Source organism: Nannospalax galili, unplaced genomic scaffold, assembly GCF_000622305.1.
Source record: "Nannospalax galili isolate Female #2095 unplaced genomic scaffold, S.galili_v1.0 scaffold875, whole genome shotgun sequence".
Taxonomy (NCBI): domain Eukaryota; kingdom Metazoa; phylum Chordata; class Mammalia; order Rodentia; family Spalacidae; genus Nannospalax; species Nannospalax galili.
Window position 1 is genome coordinate 1,743,041 of NW_008337059.1, and position 14,818 is coordinate 1,757,858.

The 14,818-nt window shown below is 38.5% G+C and overlaps 1 protein-coding gene across 2 annotated transcripts in view; it reads right to left on the reverse strand.

Moving 5' to 3' along the window:
- Positions 1 to 691: 691 nt before the first annotated feature.
- Positions 692 to 14,818, reverse strand: part of R3hcc1l (R3H domain and coiled-coil containing 1 like) — a 92,703-nt gene continuing 78,576 nt past the window's right edge. For both annotated transcript variants that reach the window (XM_008831959.3, XM_017797855.2), the window contains exons 4-7: positions 11,553 to 11,623; positions 10,631 to 10,726; positions 10,033 to 10,173; positions 692 to 1,496 (exon numbers count right to left, since the gene is read on the reverse strand). In XM_008831959.3, the coding sequence (XP_008830181.1) occupies positions 1,429 to 1,496; positions 10,033 to 10,173; positions 10,631 to 10,726; positions 11,553 to 11,623 (376 nt within the window). In that variant the 3' untranslated portion in view covers positions 692 to 1,428. The remainder of the gene's footprint in view (positions 1,497 to 10,032; positions 10,174 to 10,630; positions 10,727 to 11,552; positions 11,624 to 14,818) is intronic.

Below are 14,818 nucleotides of genomic sequence, written 5' to 3' on the forward strand. Positions count from 1 at the left end.
ACTAATAGCAGGACAGGACTAAGACCCAAGGCCAGAGTCATTTGAGGAATATTTGAAGAGCCCCCATTCCACCATTTTCTAGACAAAACTAGTAATAATCCATCGTTGTCATGAGCATTAAATCACTTAAGAAAGAAGAGGCTTCTGCCCTAGTTGAAAACATAAGATACATTTCCTGCCACTTCAGCAACCTTGAAGACTAGCACTACCATTTCTTCAGTGCCAAACTACTTTCCAAAACCACTAAGAATGCAGACTTGAGACAGAAAAAGCCCAGGTTGGTGGCTCTGACCTGTCCATGTCCTCTGAGAAACCTCTCACTGCCTAGAGGTGTTTATTTCATCCGGGCAGCTTATCATGTAATAGATGGTCTGGTGCTGCTTGCCAAGTGTCTCTGGCACAAGCTGATACCAAGAACATGCTGTGTGCCAGATGTTTTCTGCAGGGTGTCAGATTTGAAAGAGAAGGAAAAAAGCAAATGTTGGCATGAGGATACATAGCCATGGCAAGGGGCGCCACCACAGCAATCCTAAGATGGCTACTTTGGAGTATACTCTGGAGTATACTTACTGAGATTTGATAAAAGCAACAAATCCATTTAAACCAAGTATGGCATCATAAGCATGAAGGTAACAGAGCTGATCTGGATTTTGTGGGGTAGGGAGACAAACAAAACTTATAAACACCAGAATGACTTATATCACAAAATAGGCTTTAATGTCTCCCTCTCACAACATACTACTGCCTGAATTAGAGCTGGCACACAGCTCCCCAGGATTGGCTTACTAAGAGGAATGAAAGTGGCAGCTCCCCCCGACCCGGCTGCTGTGCAGCTGGAGCAGCCCCAGGCATCAAGCTTAGTACAAACTCAGGAGTCCAAATACCCACATCTGCTGTCCCCCAGCTTTGGAGTTCTGGAACCAGTAATGTAGATTCCGTGTATGCCAAGTACAGCAGACGCTATTCTGTCTCTGTGTGCTGTCTCTGTGTGGACTGATTCCTACCCATCCTCCTCTGCTGTCCACTTGTGAGGTACTAAGGAGTAACCTGCTGCTAAAGGCCTTCAACTCCTATCACTGCAGGCTTGAGTCCTCTGTTGTCTGGTATTTGCTTTAGACTGCTTAGAAGTGTGACCCACACTAATGTGACCTGTTGTATCCAGAATACTCTTGGAAGCCAGTTCTTCCCTGTTTCTTCCCACATGGTGACTCTCTTTTTTTATATCCATCACAGTAGGACAATTCTGAAGACCTGTACTTAGGAGTGAGGATAGGAGTCTGTCTCCTCCCTATACTCTGCCAGTCTTTGCCATGTTCACTTCTTCTTTAACATGCTCATCTGCATGTGCACAACTCTGGAAGGTTCTTCTTGTATGAAGAGTGGAAACATTTCCTAATTCATGGAATCATTCCTTTCATTAAGTGATGTTCAAACTGCAGACTGGCCTCTACCTTCCCAGATGTCTTCCCGTTGCTTGGCTTCCAACCGTTTTCTCTCTGTAAATAAAGAGCAGTGTTAATCACATGATTGTTTATTTCACACAGCCAGTAAGGTTCCTTTAATCCAAATCACAAGACAAACTTTATCCATGAGACAGGTGGATTTCCTGGTCACCTTTCACAAAATTCTAGGGGTTGATAATTTAAACTTTCCAAGTGCTTTGGAAGTGGAATCAATACTACTACAAGTCTCCTGCCCCCACCCTTACCGTTTTGTTCCCTTTTCTTGTGATGCTGACAAGACCCAGGGCTTCACACATGTTAAACATACACTGTCCCACTGAGCTACACCCCCAGAGCCACCACTATAGGATTTTTAAATAATAAAAATAAAGATCTGGAAAAAACAGAAAGTATATGAATAGTCAGAACCTAGCAGGACCCAGATCTAATTCTACTTTTCAGCTATGTTCAATACTTTAAAATAACTGCCCAATATTCCCTGTGTACTTATCTTTATAAACGTTTCAATAGGGATCCAAGAATATGTTAATATTCTTCTCCCAAACTGCTCAAATGACAAGAGTGGCCAGTAGGCTTCACTCATTAGTGCCCACTATAACCTTAGTCAAAAGACATTCAGAGGCAAACTACTATCAGTATTTTGCAGAGCACTTCCAGAAGCCAGAAATCTTCTGGAATACACTACTCCAATAAGGAAAAATTACCATATATAATAGAGGAAAAACAAAAACTATTTTCCACCCTCCACCCCCGCAAAGTAGAAATCCAGGTAATCCATCTTTATTTGTTAATATAAAAAACTGGTTTTCTACTTTCATAAAGACACAGTTTTCATAAAGATCTGAGAAGATACTAGCTAAGAGCAGTGGTACATGCTTTAAGTCTCTGGAAAGGCTGAATGAAGCAGGAGGATCACTTGAGTGCAGGAGTTCCAGACCAGTCTGAGTGACTTAGCAAGCTTCACACAACTACACCATCCAAACACTTCCTTATGTGCCATAATATCAGTTCTAATTTCTTGGTTAGTCATTCATTTCAATACCATAAAATGCAGGTTCTAAGTCTATTAGTCCATTAAAGACTTTCTAAGTCATGAACAAGGTGGATTATAGAAATCAAGGTGCCTTGAGAGTTAACAGGTGCTATATCAACCTATCTTTACAAATAACAGAATTGCTTACAAAAATCCTGAACTATACCTGACTGTACTTTAAGGGGAAGGAAGTTGGTCAGGACTGACCAGCATTTGAAAATGTGAGAAATTCCTTGCTATTTGGGCACCATCTTGTGGTATTATCTGAATATAGCAGCAAAGTTACAAAAGGCAAAAAAAAAAAAAGATCAGCAAATTGAAAAGTGAAAGCTGATTACCACTATGCCATGGAATGGTGCAGGCATGCTTAGACTGGCTGATATTCTCCAGGAAGCAATGCCAAAGACAACTGACTTACCCAGATGGATTCCAGCATTTCTTAGAAAATAGTATGGTTTTGAATCTTAAAAAGAGAAAAGTTAGAAGTAGATTTGGATACAAAGCAGCTTGGAGTGAAATGAGTAAAAAAACTGGTTATAAATTCCAAGGAAAAGCAAAGAAATAAGGAAAATGAGTTATTAGAACTCAAAACTTCAGTAAAATAGGAAACACATCAGAAAGGTGACGTGGATAATTGTAAGATAAGATTAGCCATGAACAACAGAAAAAATGATTGACCCATAACTGACAAGTCTAAAATCTTTTAAAGTTTGGGCCAAAATTCACTGATGGTGGCAAATCTAACCTGAAAAGACAAGAGGCTGTTTAGTCTATATACCGTCTGTATAGTAAGGAGTAGATTTAGTTGCAAAGCAGCCTTGTATGAAATGAAAAACTGGTTATGAATTGCTGAAGAAACATCAATGTTAATGTGCTTGATTTTGATGTTACAAGACATACATTATAGATACTATGCCACCTTTGTAATTTCTGGAAATATGTTCCCAAATTCTGAAATATGTCTAGTGTTAACATTTTCATATATAATATATAGGTAAATGTACCTGTGTCATGCAATGCCCACAGAAGTCAGAAGAGAGTATTGGATTCCCCTGGAACTGGAGTTAAGGATGGGTTTTAGCCACCATGTGGGTGCTGGGAATTGAACCCAGGTCCTCTACAAAAGCAGTCAGTGCTCTTAACCACTGACCCACCTCTCTAGCCCCAATGTTAACATTTTCTAATAAAAAACTAGAACTCTATATTACCAAATGTATGTAAATGTAAGGAAACTGTGGTGGTAAAGTATGAAAAATAGGAAAACAAATGGAGAAGCACAAAAAAATAGTGAAAACATGAGGCAAACAAAACACTGATCATGAATAGCACAGAGAAATATGGGTCAAATGGGACTTAAAAGTAATTTCTCCATTTTTAAGATGGGAAATGGAAGCTTGGAGAACTTAATAATCAGTGAAGAACTGAAGCTGGAACCCAGGTCTTTATATTGACATCAGAAAATATTAAAGAGAAAAAAGGGAAAGCATGTAAAGAAATGCACTGACCAAAAGAATCATGTCTCTTTATCAGAGAGAAAAGCAAGCAGGTAATCACTGATAGACTGCATTAAAAGGCTCCTATTAACTTGACCTCTAACAAAAGAGTAAACTGAGTAAACAGAAAGCCCACAACAGCTTTAAGGGCAAGGAACTAAGGGAAAAGAAAGCAGCAGCACATTAGCAGGAAATTATTAACCTAAAACATTTACATAAACTGGCTCTGAAGATTTTCCTGCAGCAGTATAAAAAAATAGGTGGACAGAAATGCCTACTGAACGAGCAGACTGAAATTGTGAGGCAGTCAGCTGCCATTTCTCGCTGAGAGAATGGAAAGTGTTAAAGACTGGCCAGCTTGGTGTCACGCCTTTTATAGAGAGAGAAAGAAATTTATACATAAAGAAGGAAAGAAAAGGACTGCAAATTAAAGACTTTCAAAAATTTACTTAGATACTTAAAAAAATGATCACAAAATCCACTTGCAGCCACCTACAGAGTAATAATCAGCAAGCTTTGTGAAGAACAAGTCTGGTCAAACTAATTTAATTGCCTTCTTTTATGGTATGACAGATCTGACAGATGAAGGAGAAGTAGTCTAAGCAACCTCTTAATTTTTTGCAAGGTTTTAGATAAAGTTTGTCGAGTATTTATATAATCATCAGTACACTGGAAAAATATAATCCAGATCTCATCAGGGGGCATTTAACTGGAGAAAATGATTATTAGTGTATTAAGCCCAAGGTGCCTCATGGTATTTATTTTAGCAATACTTGAACTGGTCAGTTAGTCCTGGTGCTGACATTTTTGTCTCTGGAAAGTAAGTTTATTAACGACCAATGAAAAAAGACAAAATAGGTAAATATTATATCTCAGAAAAATACCACATTAAAAACGTGGTTAGAAACAAAGGTAACTTCAGATAACAGGGGAAGAAAACGAAAACAAAAAACAAAGAAAATAACCTGAAGGCCTAGATCGTAGGGCAGTAACACAGCATTACAGAATAACAAGCTGTCTACGGAGATTTCCAAAAGGCAGCATCATGGGCAGACCTGTTTTGCCACAGTAGACCAAGTATTATATAGAGACGATTCTAAGTTTCTAGTGATTTAATTAATCAAACTACATGATCAGATTGTTTATTTCCTTAGTTTTTTAGGCCTGTGAACCAAAAGCTGATCTTTTAGAACCAGCCAATTAATCATCTACCCCTCAGAGTAAAAAGGAAATAAATTACAAAATAAAATTACAGCAGACTTTGAAAATGAGAGCAGTTTATTCTGAGAAGCAATGATACCATTTCTAATTTTAGGTAGAAATCAAATGTTTGGAAAAGTGGAACATGGAAAATTTTTATGTCTTCCTGAGGTCAGTTCTTTAATAATGTGGTTTTATCAGTCAGTGTGAATCTCTGGTTGAAAACACCGGATTAAGTCAAATACAAGGCACTCAAAGATGACCTATGCTTTCAGTTCCCCCTCCAAGCATAGCTCTGATCTGTTATGCACTCTCCTGGACCAAAGAGACTTTTCATGTTCAAGAACTATGTACTAAAGGTTTTTTCCTCTATACAATGTGATTTGCTTAAAATGATTTGGGTACTTCCTTTTCCTCAATTCTTTTACAAAGAGCTTTAATCTGTGAACCTCCTTTAAGGAATAGGGACAGCCCTCCTATTACAAAGACCGAAAAATTCAAGTAAGATAGAAAAATTCTACCAAGAAAACTCAAAATTACAAATTACAAACTCATTAGGTTAGGTGTATTTCATATGTAGCACTCAACTTTGGGTTTAAGGGAAAAAAAAAAAACTACGGTGAACTCGGATAAAGTTCAGGTAAAAATCAAAAGATTTAAGAAGAAAAACTAAAGAAGGGATGTGGTTTACATATTTAGACAAGGAGCATGTGTCTTTTTGTATCTTAAGTACTATGGCGTCAAGAGCATTCTTCATGTAACTCAAAGAAGGGCTATATTATTATACAGAATTATGAATGGACCTATAACAGAATAGTGTAGAGACTTTAATTCCCGTGCTAATTCAGCTGTCAATGGTCATGGCAATACTTACCAAGAATGAATATCATGATTGCTCTGCAATGTGTCATGTGTAATGGATGACAGCAGTAGTACATAATGTAAATTATTACTTACTGGCTCATGTCACATTATTGTAATACAAAACACTAAATTCTCAATAGTTACAGAAAAAATAGCACTGAATTGTAAAGCACTTTCTCAACATTTTACATTTTAAATTACTTTGTGCTCAAAAAATTTTTCCTTGGTTAGGTATGGCAAGCACTTTTTTTTTTTAACTTGTTGGAATGTGAGGCACAGATAGTTAATAACTGACTTGTGCAGAGCCACACAATTAGTTAATGACAAAATCTCTATTATAGCCCAGATTTCCTCATTCCTTAATGACCTGCCCTTGGTCTTTTTGAGACAGTCTCCCTGTAGTCCTAGATAGCCTCAATCTCACAAAGATCCTCCTGCCTCTGCCTCTAGTGTGCTGGGATTAAAGGCATGTGCCACTACACCCAACTGGTCTTTATAGTTAAAAGTTGTTAGTATAGCATGAGGTCCAGATAGTCTATATTTCTAACTATGGAAAAAGAGGCAAAATTGGTTTACACTACCATGCAGATTCAGGTCACACTAAAGGGAAATTTTTCTGACAGTAAAAGCTGCTAAAAGGAAATTTTTCTGACAGAAAAAGCTTCCTAAAAGGAAGCTTGTTGTATTACATTCTCTGGAGACTTTACAGAGGTCATTTTTTCTGGGAAAAAAATATCAATTGTCCCAAAAATCCTTCAAAAGGAATCATAGTATAATAGAGAAAGTACGAGTTTTAACTAGAGAGGCCTTCATCCAAATCCTTCCTCTCACTTTCCTGGTGGGCAACCTAAGACCAGTTACTTAACTTTTCTGGGCTATCACATTATCAAGACACAATACCATCAAAACTAACTGCTGGGGAGTTTCCTTCCAGTCCTTTTCATCAACAAAAGCTTTGTCACTTTTATATTAAAATCTTCAGAAGGACAGAAAGAGAGGAGAAACTGAGGGTGTAGCTCAGTGACAGAGTGCTTCCCCAGCACTAGCTCTGGGTCCAATGCCAATACCACACACACTAGCTCTGGGTCCAATGCCAATACCACACACACAGGAAAAGCAATTGCTTAAAATATCTAAGAGCAGTTCCCTATTTTGTGCTTTACTTAATGCAGATAATCCACTGGACTAAGTCTTAAGTAGAGGAACAAAGGCTTGTGTCTTCTCTCTGACTCTCCTGAGCAGGGAAGTTAACTGCTTTGCATTGGGTGGGTGCTCAGTGAATGCCAAATAAAACCTGGACAGTCTATTCACAGAAATTTCAAAATAACGTTAAAAAAAAAACACACACACACACACCAAAATGTATGCTGGTTTCACTACATATGATACTACTTCTACTGCTAATAAGAACAGCAGCAGCCAACAGTAGATGTACTTTTTCAGTTCTATTCAAATGGGAGCACACATTCCCATGGCTTTTGAAGACGACCAACTATCTTTCACAAATCAGCTCATCTGATTTCCATTTTATAGATGAGAAAGGTCACGTAACCAGAGCTAAGATGTGGACACACATATCTGTACTTGTATATGTTGTACTAATCCCATTTGGAACATACATACATACACACATACATGTGCATGTGTGCACGTGCGCACACGCACACACACACACACACACACACACACACACCCTGCTTATATGAACTTAAAACTTTAAATTTCAACAGAAAAGAACAAATTTAAGTGAGAAGCCTGGGTGCCACACAACTACATGAAAATGCTCAAATACAAAAAATGCCAGGAAGAAATTCTCCAGTTTCATTTTCTCACAAAGAATAGAAGAGCTATGAAGTATAATAAGAGGGTCTTCTGTAATCTGCACACCAATAGGAAAGAACATATCCCAGTTGGCCTCTATTCACAAACAAAAGGCTCTGGAGTCCCAGTTACCAAGGAAGCTGAGAAATTGAGGCAGGAGAATTGCAAGTTCAAGTTCACCACAGGCAATAGTGAGGATATCACCTCAAATAAATAGTCTTCTTTAAAAAACAACAGAGAGGCCAGCATGGGAACTTGCATCTATAATCCCAGCATTCCAGAAACAGGTAGGACTGCCCAAAGTTCAAGGGCAGCCTGAGCTATAAAGTAAGTTCCAGGTCAGCCAGAAATAGAGAATGAAACTCTATCTCAAAAAAAAAAAACAAAACAAAACAACAACAACAACAACAAAAAAGAATCAAACAAAAGCAATGGGTTCCTACTCAGTTTTTAACCACCTCATGGAGATGTTCTCTGAATAGCAAGGCATTTAAAGCGAACACTTCAAGTGAAGCTCCATGCCGATAAGCCTGCCACAAACTCGAGGGAATACTCAGATGCTACGGTCCATGCAAAACATGGCTCCAACATCTGTAGACACAGGGGGAGATATTAAACATAGGGGAGGCATGGTATATTGCAAAAGGAATCTACATTAGAAATCACTGTTATTATCCTATACTAGCCCTCCTACTTTTTTGTTCACTGCAGGGGATCAAACTCAGGGCCTTGGGCATGCCAAGCAAACATTCTACAACTAAGCTACATACCAAGCTCTTTCTATTCATCTTTGAAGTAACTGTAGTTACCACCCAAAAGTCATTTTCTTCAGAGATAATCAATCAACAAAGAGTTAAGAATACTAAACATTCTTCTTTAATCTAGTTGTCACTACCATCTATAAAAACCAGAGGAATCCGTTCCTTTTTCTAGTCTATAAGAGCCCTTTGAATGAACATTAGGAAAAAAGAAATGCCTCAATATAATCATTAAGGTAAATTAGGTTTAATTTTGAAACTCTAGCACCTGCCATGACGCACTTTCTCACTGGTTATCTGGCCAGCGCAGCTGAGAGTCCTAAAGCTGCCCGCTATCACCAAAGTATAGCGGACAAGAAGTATTAAAGGCCTTGTAAAACTGGCAATAAACAGGGAGTTTGAAACTTCAATTGGTTTAATGGGAAAAAAAGTTACTTTTTGGTAAATGGAATTTTCCGAATTGTCTTCCCTGATTCTAGGAAATCTTGGGTTAAGGCAATGAGCCTAACCTAAACCTTGAAGGTTGATAAAAAAAAATACTTCGGTGTCAGGCTATCCAAGTCTTTATATACAATTCAACAGTCTATAAAGACATCTATTTTAACCTTAACTACAAACTGTAATAAGACCCCTACTTGTAGATCTGTGGAAATATTTTCTGACAACACTTAGGTACTAGAAAACAGAAGACAGGTAAACCTAGATGTATTCTAGTTGAATCACTCAGGACAGTCTTTAAAAAGACAAACTCCCTCTTACAGTTACTACCACCAATGCTAGCTGCTGGCTCTTCCTTAATTTGTCTTCTATCAAAGATCTAAACCATTTGATTATATCATGGCACCATCATGGCAACCATGGCACAGTAAAAGCAGAGCAAATAAAGTTTTCAGTCCGGGAGACTATTAAGCCTTCACAGGAAAAATTTTTCTGCGTTTGGAGCAAAAACTGTAGAAAAAGCCAGGAAAGAGGTGAGAAGGCCAAGCCTATCTCTTAGAAAATAACAGTAGGAAAATGGACGCAGATGCCTTGGTGAGTGGGAAAGGAGACTTATCCTGAATGGAAGGCTTGAAAACAATTTCCATACACTTGACAGACTTCTTTCTTGGAAAAGGAAATAACAAAATAGAATGGACTTCATTCTCATATTCTCTCTCTCTCTCTCTCTCTCTCTCTCTCTCTATCTTTTTGAGACAGGGTTTCCCTGTAGCCCTAGCTGTCCTGGAACTCACCATGTAGACCAGGCTGGCCTTGAACTCACAGAGATCCACCTACCTCTGCCTTCCAAGTGCTGGAATTAAAGGTGTGCACCACTATGCCTGGCCCCGTTCTCCTTTTTTAAACACACGCCTCATAGTGAACCCTTGGGGGACCAGAGCACATCTCTGCCATCAGCTTACCTCGGGCTTCCTGCAGTTTTTTGAGCTCTGCTTCCCGTTCAGCTTTGCTCTGTTTACCACGAACCCCAAGAGCACTGATGACTAGCCTTCTGGCTAATGCTGCTGACGTCTCAGGTCTCTCCTTTGCTGGTTGGAGGAACTCTGGGAAAGAAGGAGTAGAAAGAGAAAGCACTCCAGCTCCAATGACTTAACTCAGTAATTAACATAGAAAATAGACTAACAAGGGCTGCATCAGCAGTAATTAATACAACCTGACAGATGACGATCAGAGGAAATTAACATAGCAAAACACAAACAACCTTGACTTCATTATCTGTATTAACGCAATTTCCTATAAAGACTATCAACAGCTGAAACAGAGGTAAACTAAGTAGCAATGCCATCAGAAACTGGTCACTGTACTGCTTGCTTTTAGTTTCTCCCACTCTTCAAGTGGCTGCTCAGAGGGCATGTTTCTTTTTGTCCTTAAAATCATAATACTTCTCCTAACATGAGAAAAAAAAAAAAGGTATCTATAGAACTTTGGATGGTTTAAAATTGCTGGAATGACCAATAACTTCACCAGCAACAAAGAAAACTGCAGAGATTATGGGCTCACCAGCATAAGCTTTAGCTTTGGCCTTGGCTGCTCTTGTGGCCTGTGACAAGGGGCGGATCTTCAGCATGGTATGTTTAATACCCAAAGCATCACGAGCTGCAAGAAAGAATAAACAAAATTAGAAGACATGAAGTAGAAAAACGCAAAGGAAAGTTCTATTTCTTATAAAGTACTTCCTAGATGCTTTGTTGGCTATTTTTTTTCCATAGCAAGCAAGAAAAAGATACAAAAAAAATCTGTAAACAGTAAGTTCTGGTGGTGATTATTTTATTATCTATTGCCTGGATTAGATATATCAAATCCAGCCAATCCTGTGTTTGTAAATAAAACTTACCACGTGTGGTTGCTTTCTTGCTACAAGAGCTGACTTAGGTAAAGAGAAGCTTTTTACCCAAGAAAGCCCAAAATATTTTATTTGGCCCATGCAAACCCATGCTCTAGAGGTGGTTCAGACAGGAACCAGCAATCTGACATATCTGACCTCTGTGAATTCCTGAGTAAGCTCAGGATATGTGGACTGAGGGGCACAAAATAGGTATGTGTATAAATGACCAATCATATTCAAGGAGTATTTTAAGTTCTTTTGTGTAAAGAAAAAAAAATAATGTAAGATTTAGTCCCATTGTGGTCTTAACTCTCCATCTTTAGTTTGATTTTGCACTATCACACCTAACATTTATATATGCCAAAAACCTAGGAAGGAAGTGGCTATCTTTCCAAATACCACTGGATTAAAGAGAAAAGGGAGAGGAGAACACACGGGCACCAGAGCAACACACCTCAAAAACCAGCATTTATTCAACTGCATACGTTAGTTGAACAAAATACCAACTGGCTGGAATAGAAGGGAAATAGGAGCAAGCAGCAGGAGAAAATAAACAGTAAGGAACACTGAAATCCATGAGGGTCACTGGATGAATACCTGTAATTGGACTGGAGAATACTCCTAGGGCATGTGTATCATCTACCCATTTAATATCAAATCCTTTCTTTCTGCAACAAAAGAAAACAATTTTTATATTTAAGATAAAATTTACTTTTATGAAATGTCTTTTAAATAGTCTTAAAAAGCATTTCATAAAATAGAGAAAATACTCAACAAGCAGACAGGTGGAATGGGGATGATGACATAAAACAGTGTGGAGCAGAGAAGCCACTGGAAGTTTAAGCCATAACACCACCATAATTACCTGGCCATAGTTTATGTCCCAGCCATTTTATAGGTCAACTAATTAATCCTCACAAATCCCTTGGGGAGGTGAAGAATTTAATGCACTGTTTACAAGAGATGCTCTTATGAGCAGGAAATAAGAAGAAATGAATAAAGGAAGCAGAGGAGGTATAGAAGAATACAGAAGTCGGGAAGGTCACCTGGATTTAATGCAAAAGCAAGCTGTATGCTGGGGGAGATTATCTCACTGCTGGAGAGAGGTCTTTCAAGTTGTTTACAAAAAAGTCAAGTAATGGAAAAAAGACAACTGTAATCATGAAGGCTTGCGTACTCCTTACTAAAGAAGGAAGGTAAGGGGGAAAATATGATAAACTGTGGGAAAGTCAGAAAATTTCAGGAAAAAAAAAATCACCATAAGAAACCTAGATAAGAAAGAACCAAAAAGAACAGACATTTAAAACTAGAAAAATACCCTTTTCATTTTAGAACACAGCCAACTAACAGTGAGCACAAAGAACATATGGATGGCAACACGCATGCACGTGCGCATGCGCGCACACACACACGCATATAAATGTATGAATGTATGTATACATGAAACCTACTGAGTCTAAGTAGTGTTGCCCACATGCATGTGGGTTATCGGTCTATCCACTGTAGTATGGAAACCTACCCTAAAGAAAATTAGCTTTCTCTTCCTTGGCAGCAATTGACTGCCTCGCTGATCACCACCCATACATGCTGGCAAACTGACTGGAGAGCTCTTATGTAGGCAACCTCAGCTGTTGAGAGTTCATGAGTGCAACTACCTAACACTGTGCTGCAGCAATCCTCCTTAACCTCCGGTTCTTACAAGTCTTTCTGTTCCTCCTCTTTCCTCAATGTTCCCTGAGCCTTGAAGGAAGAGAGTATAGTACTGATGTTCCATTGAAGAATGAACATTGCACACTGCAAGCCACTTATTCTCTGCACTTTGATCATTTGTGGCTCTCTGTGTTAACCTCCACCCACTATAAAAAGCTTCTCTGATGAGGGGTGAGAGCTAGATGTGTGTAAGCATTTAGAAGGTACTTGGATACTACATCAATTTAGAAAATGATAGTAGTAGGTTCTCCCCTGAGGTCTATGAACTCTCTAACCATGGGGTTTTTTGTTTGTTTGTTTTGGTTTTTTTCCTGCCAGATTTACAGTACTAGGCATGAGTTCCTTTCTGTAGTGTGGGCCTTAAATGCAGACAGCTGTTGGTTGCCCTGCCCCCACCCCAATATACTCATACCATTATTGCACCAATGGACATATCATGCCAGGGGAGTCATTGTTATAGCTTGTGGGGTTCACAGCTGGGTCAGACCTTTTCTCTCCTGGCAGCCTGTCTAGCACATTGTGGCACTACAAAAGCTGGCCACTATGAAGGAGGCTTCTAGTTCAGCACTAGTTTGATTTCTCTAAGTCGTGTGACCAAAGTATATGGTGTCTCCAGCAATAGGGTCTTATCCTCAAGTTGGGGTGAGCAACCAAGTGCAATGGCAATAGCCTGTATTGTTTTGAGGGTCTCTTGGACTCCACCCTCTTTATTTTTTCAAGGAGCTTAAAACTGCTCATGGGTTCAACATTCACTGGAAAGAGCTCTGGTTTCAAGGTCAGACATAAATGAACTCAAGGTTCTGCCATTTTTGAAACCTTGAGTAGAATTAAGCTTTCTTGAGGCTAAGTCTGCTCATCTATAAAAACAGGCACAATTCCTTTCTTGTAGAGTTGTGAAAACAGAAATGAGATCATCCATGCCAAGGCCAAGAACATGATGATGAGCACCCATCTTATAAAGTAGGCACCTTATAAATGAACAGTGCTCATTATTTTTATTATTGATAGCAATGCTCACCAGCAAGATTAAAATACTGATGGGGATGGTAATGAAACATGAAGTTGTCTCTGGTGTCCAACTCAAACATTATTACAGGTTTTTGCATCATGACCTTTAAAAACTCATAAATCACTATAAAAGAAAAAGAGCTAAAATACCTTTCCCTTTTAACAACATGTTAATTTTTTTTTCCTTGACAGAAAAGAAATAAGGGGAACTCTGAAGAAGAGTTGGAGAACTTCGTGAGAATTTAAAGGTTTAAGCTGACCATGATATACAGTGACCACAGAACCTGAAAACTGAAAAGGCTCCAAAGTAAGAGTTTCTGCTATAGGACAAGACAGAAATGGATGGGGAGGGGCCTAAAAGCCTTTTAGACTTGAGACTTCACAATCCTTTAAAATCCTTTTGAGAAAGCATTAGAGCTTATAGAAAAATGTTCTTACAGGTAAGGTTAGGAAGAAATAAAGCAAAGAGAAGCAAATAATCAATAAGAACTAACTATCCTTAAATGTGGTAAGGAAGTATGCCTGGAATCCTGGCACTAAAGAGGTGGAGATGAGAGGGTTTAGAGTTCCAAGGCCAAGGAAGAAATGGTCTCTCAAAAAAGACAACAAAAACAATTCTCCTTGAGGAAATTCTGGGTAACAACAAAATGATCACTGATTTTATTAATTACAATCTAATTTTATTAATGGAAATCTAAGGTAGTTCTAATTTGAGATTTAAACCTATTAACTGTTTTTAAAGATCTATTATAAACAGCACCTAATACTGGGTCTTAACAAAACCGTATTCAATTAATGACTGACCTACACTACAATTTTACAGTAACACATACTACAGAGATTAACTCTCTTCTAGGATCCATTCACTCTTGCTTTCTTTCAAGCGCTCTCTCCCAGTTAGTCTAACTGATTAAATAAGATCATAGCTGCTAACTAATTTTATGTATTCTAGCACTTTACATCAAATTCTTTTTTAAAAGCATGCACCACCATACTTGGCATTAAAGATTTACTTTATGTTTTTAAATTGTGAATCTCTGTGTGTGTGTGTGTGGCTATGTTGCATGTGAGTGCAAGTACTGAAGGAAGTCAGATGCATCAGATCCCTTGGAGCTGGAGTTACAGGTAGTTATAAGCTGCCTGAC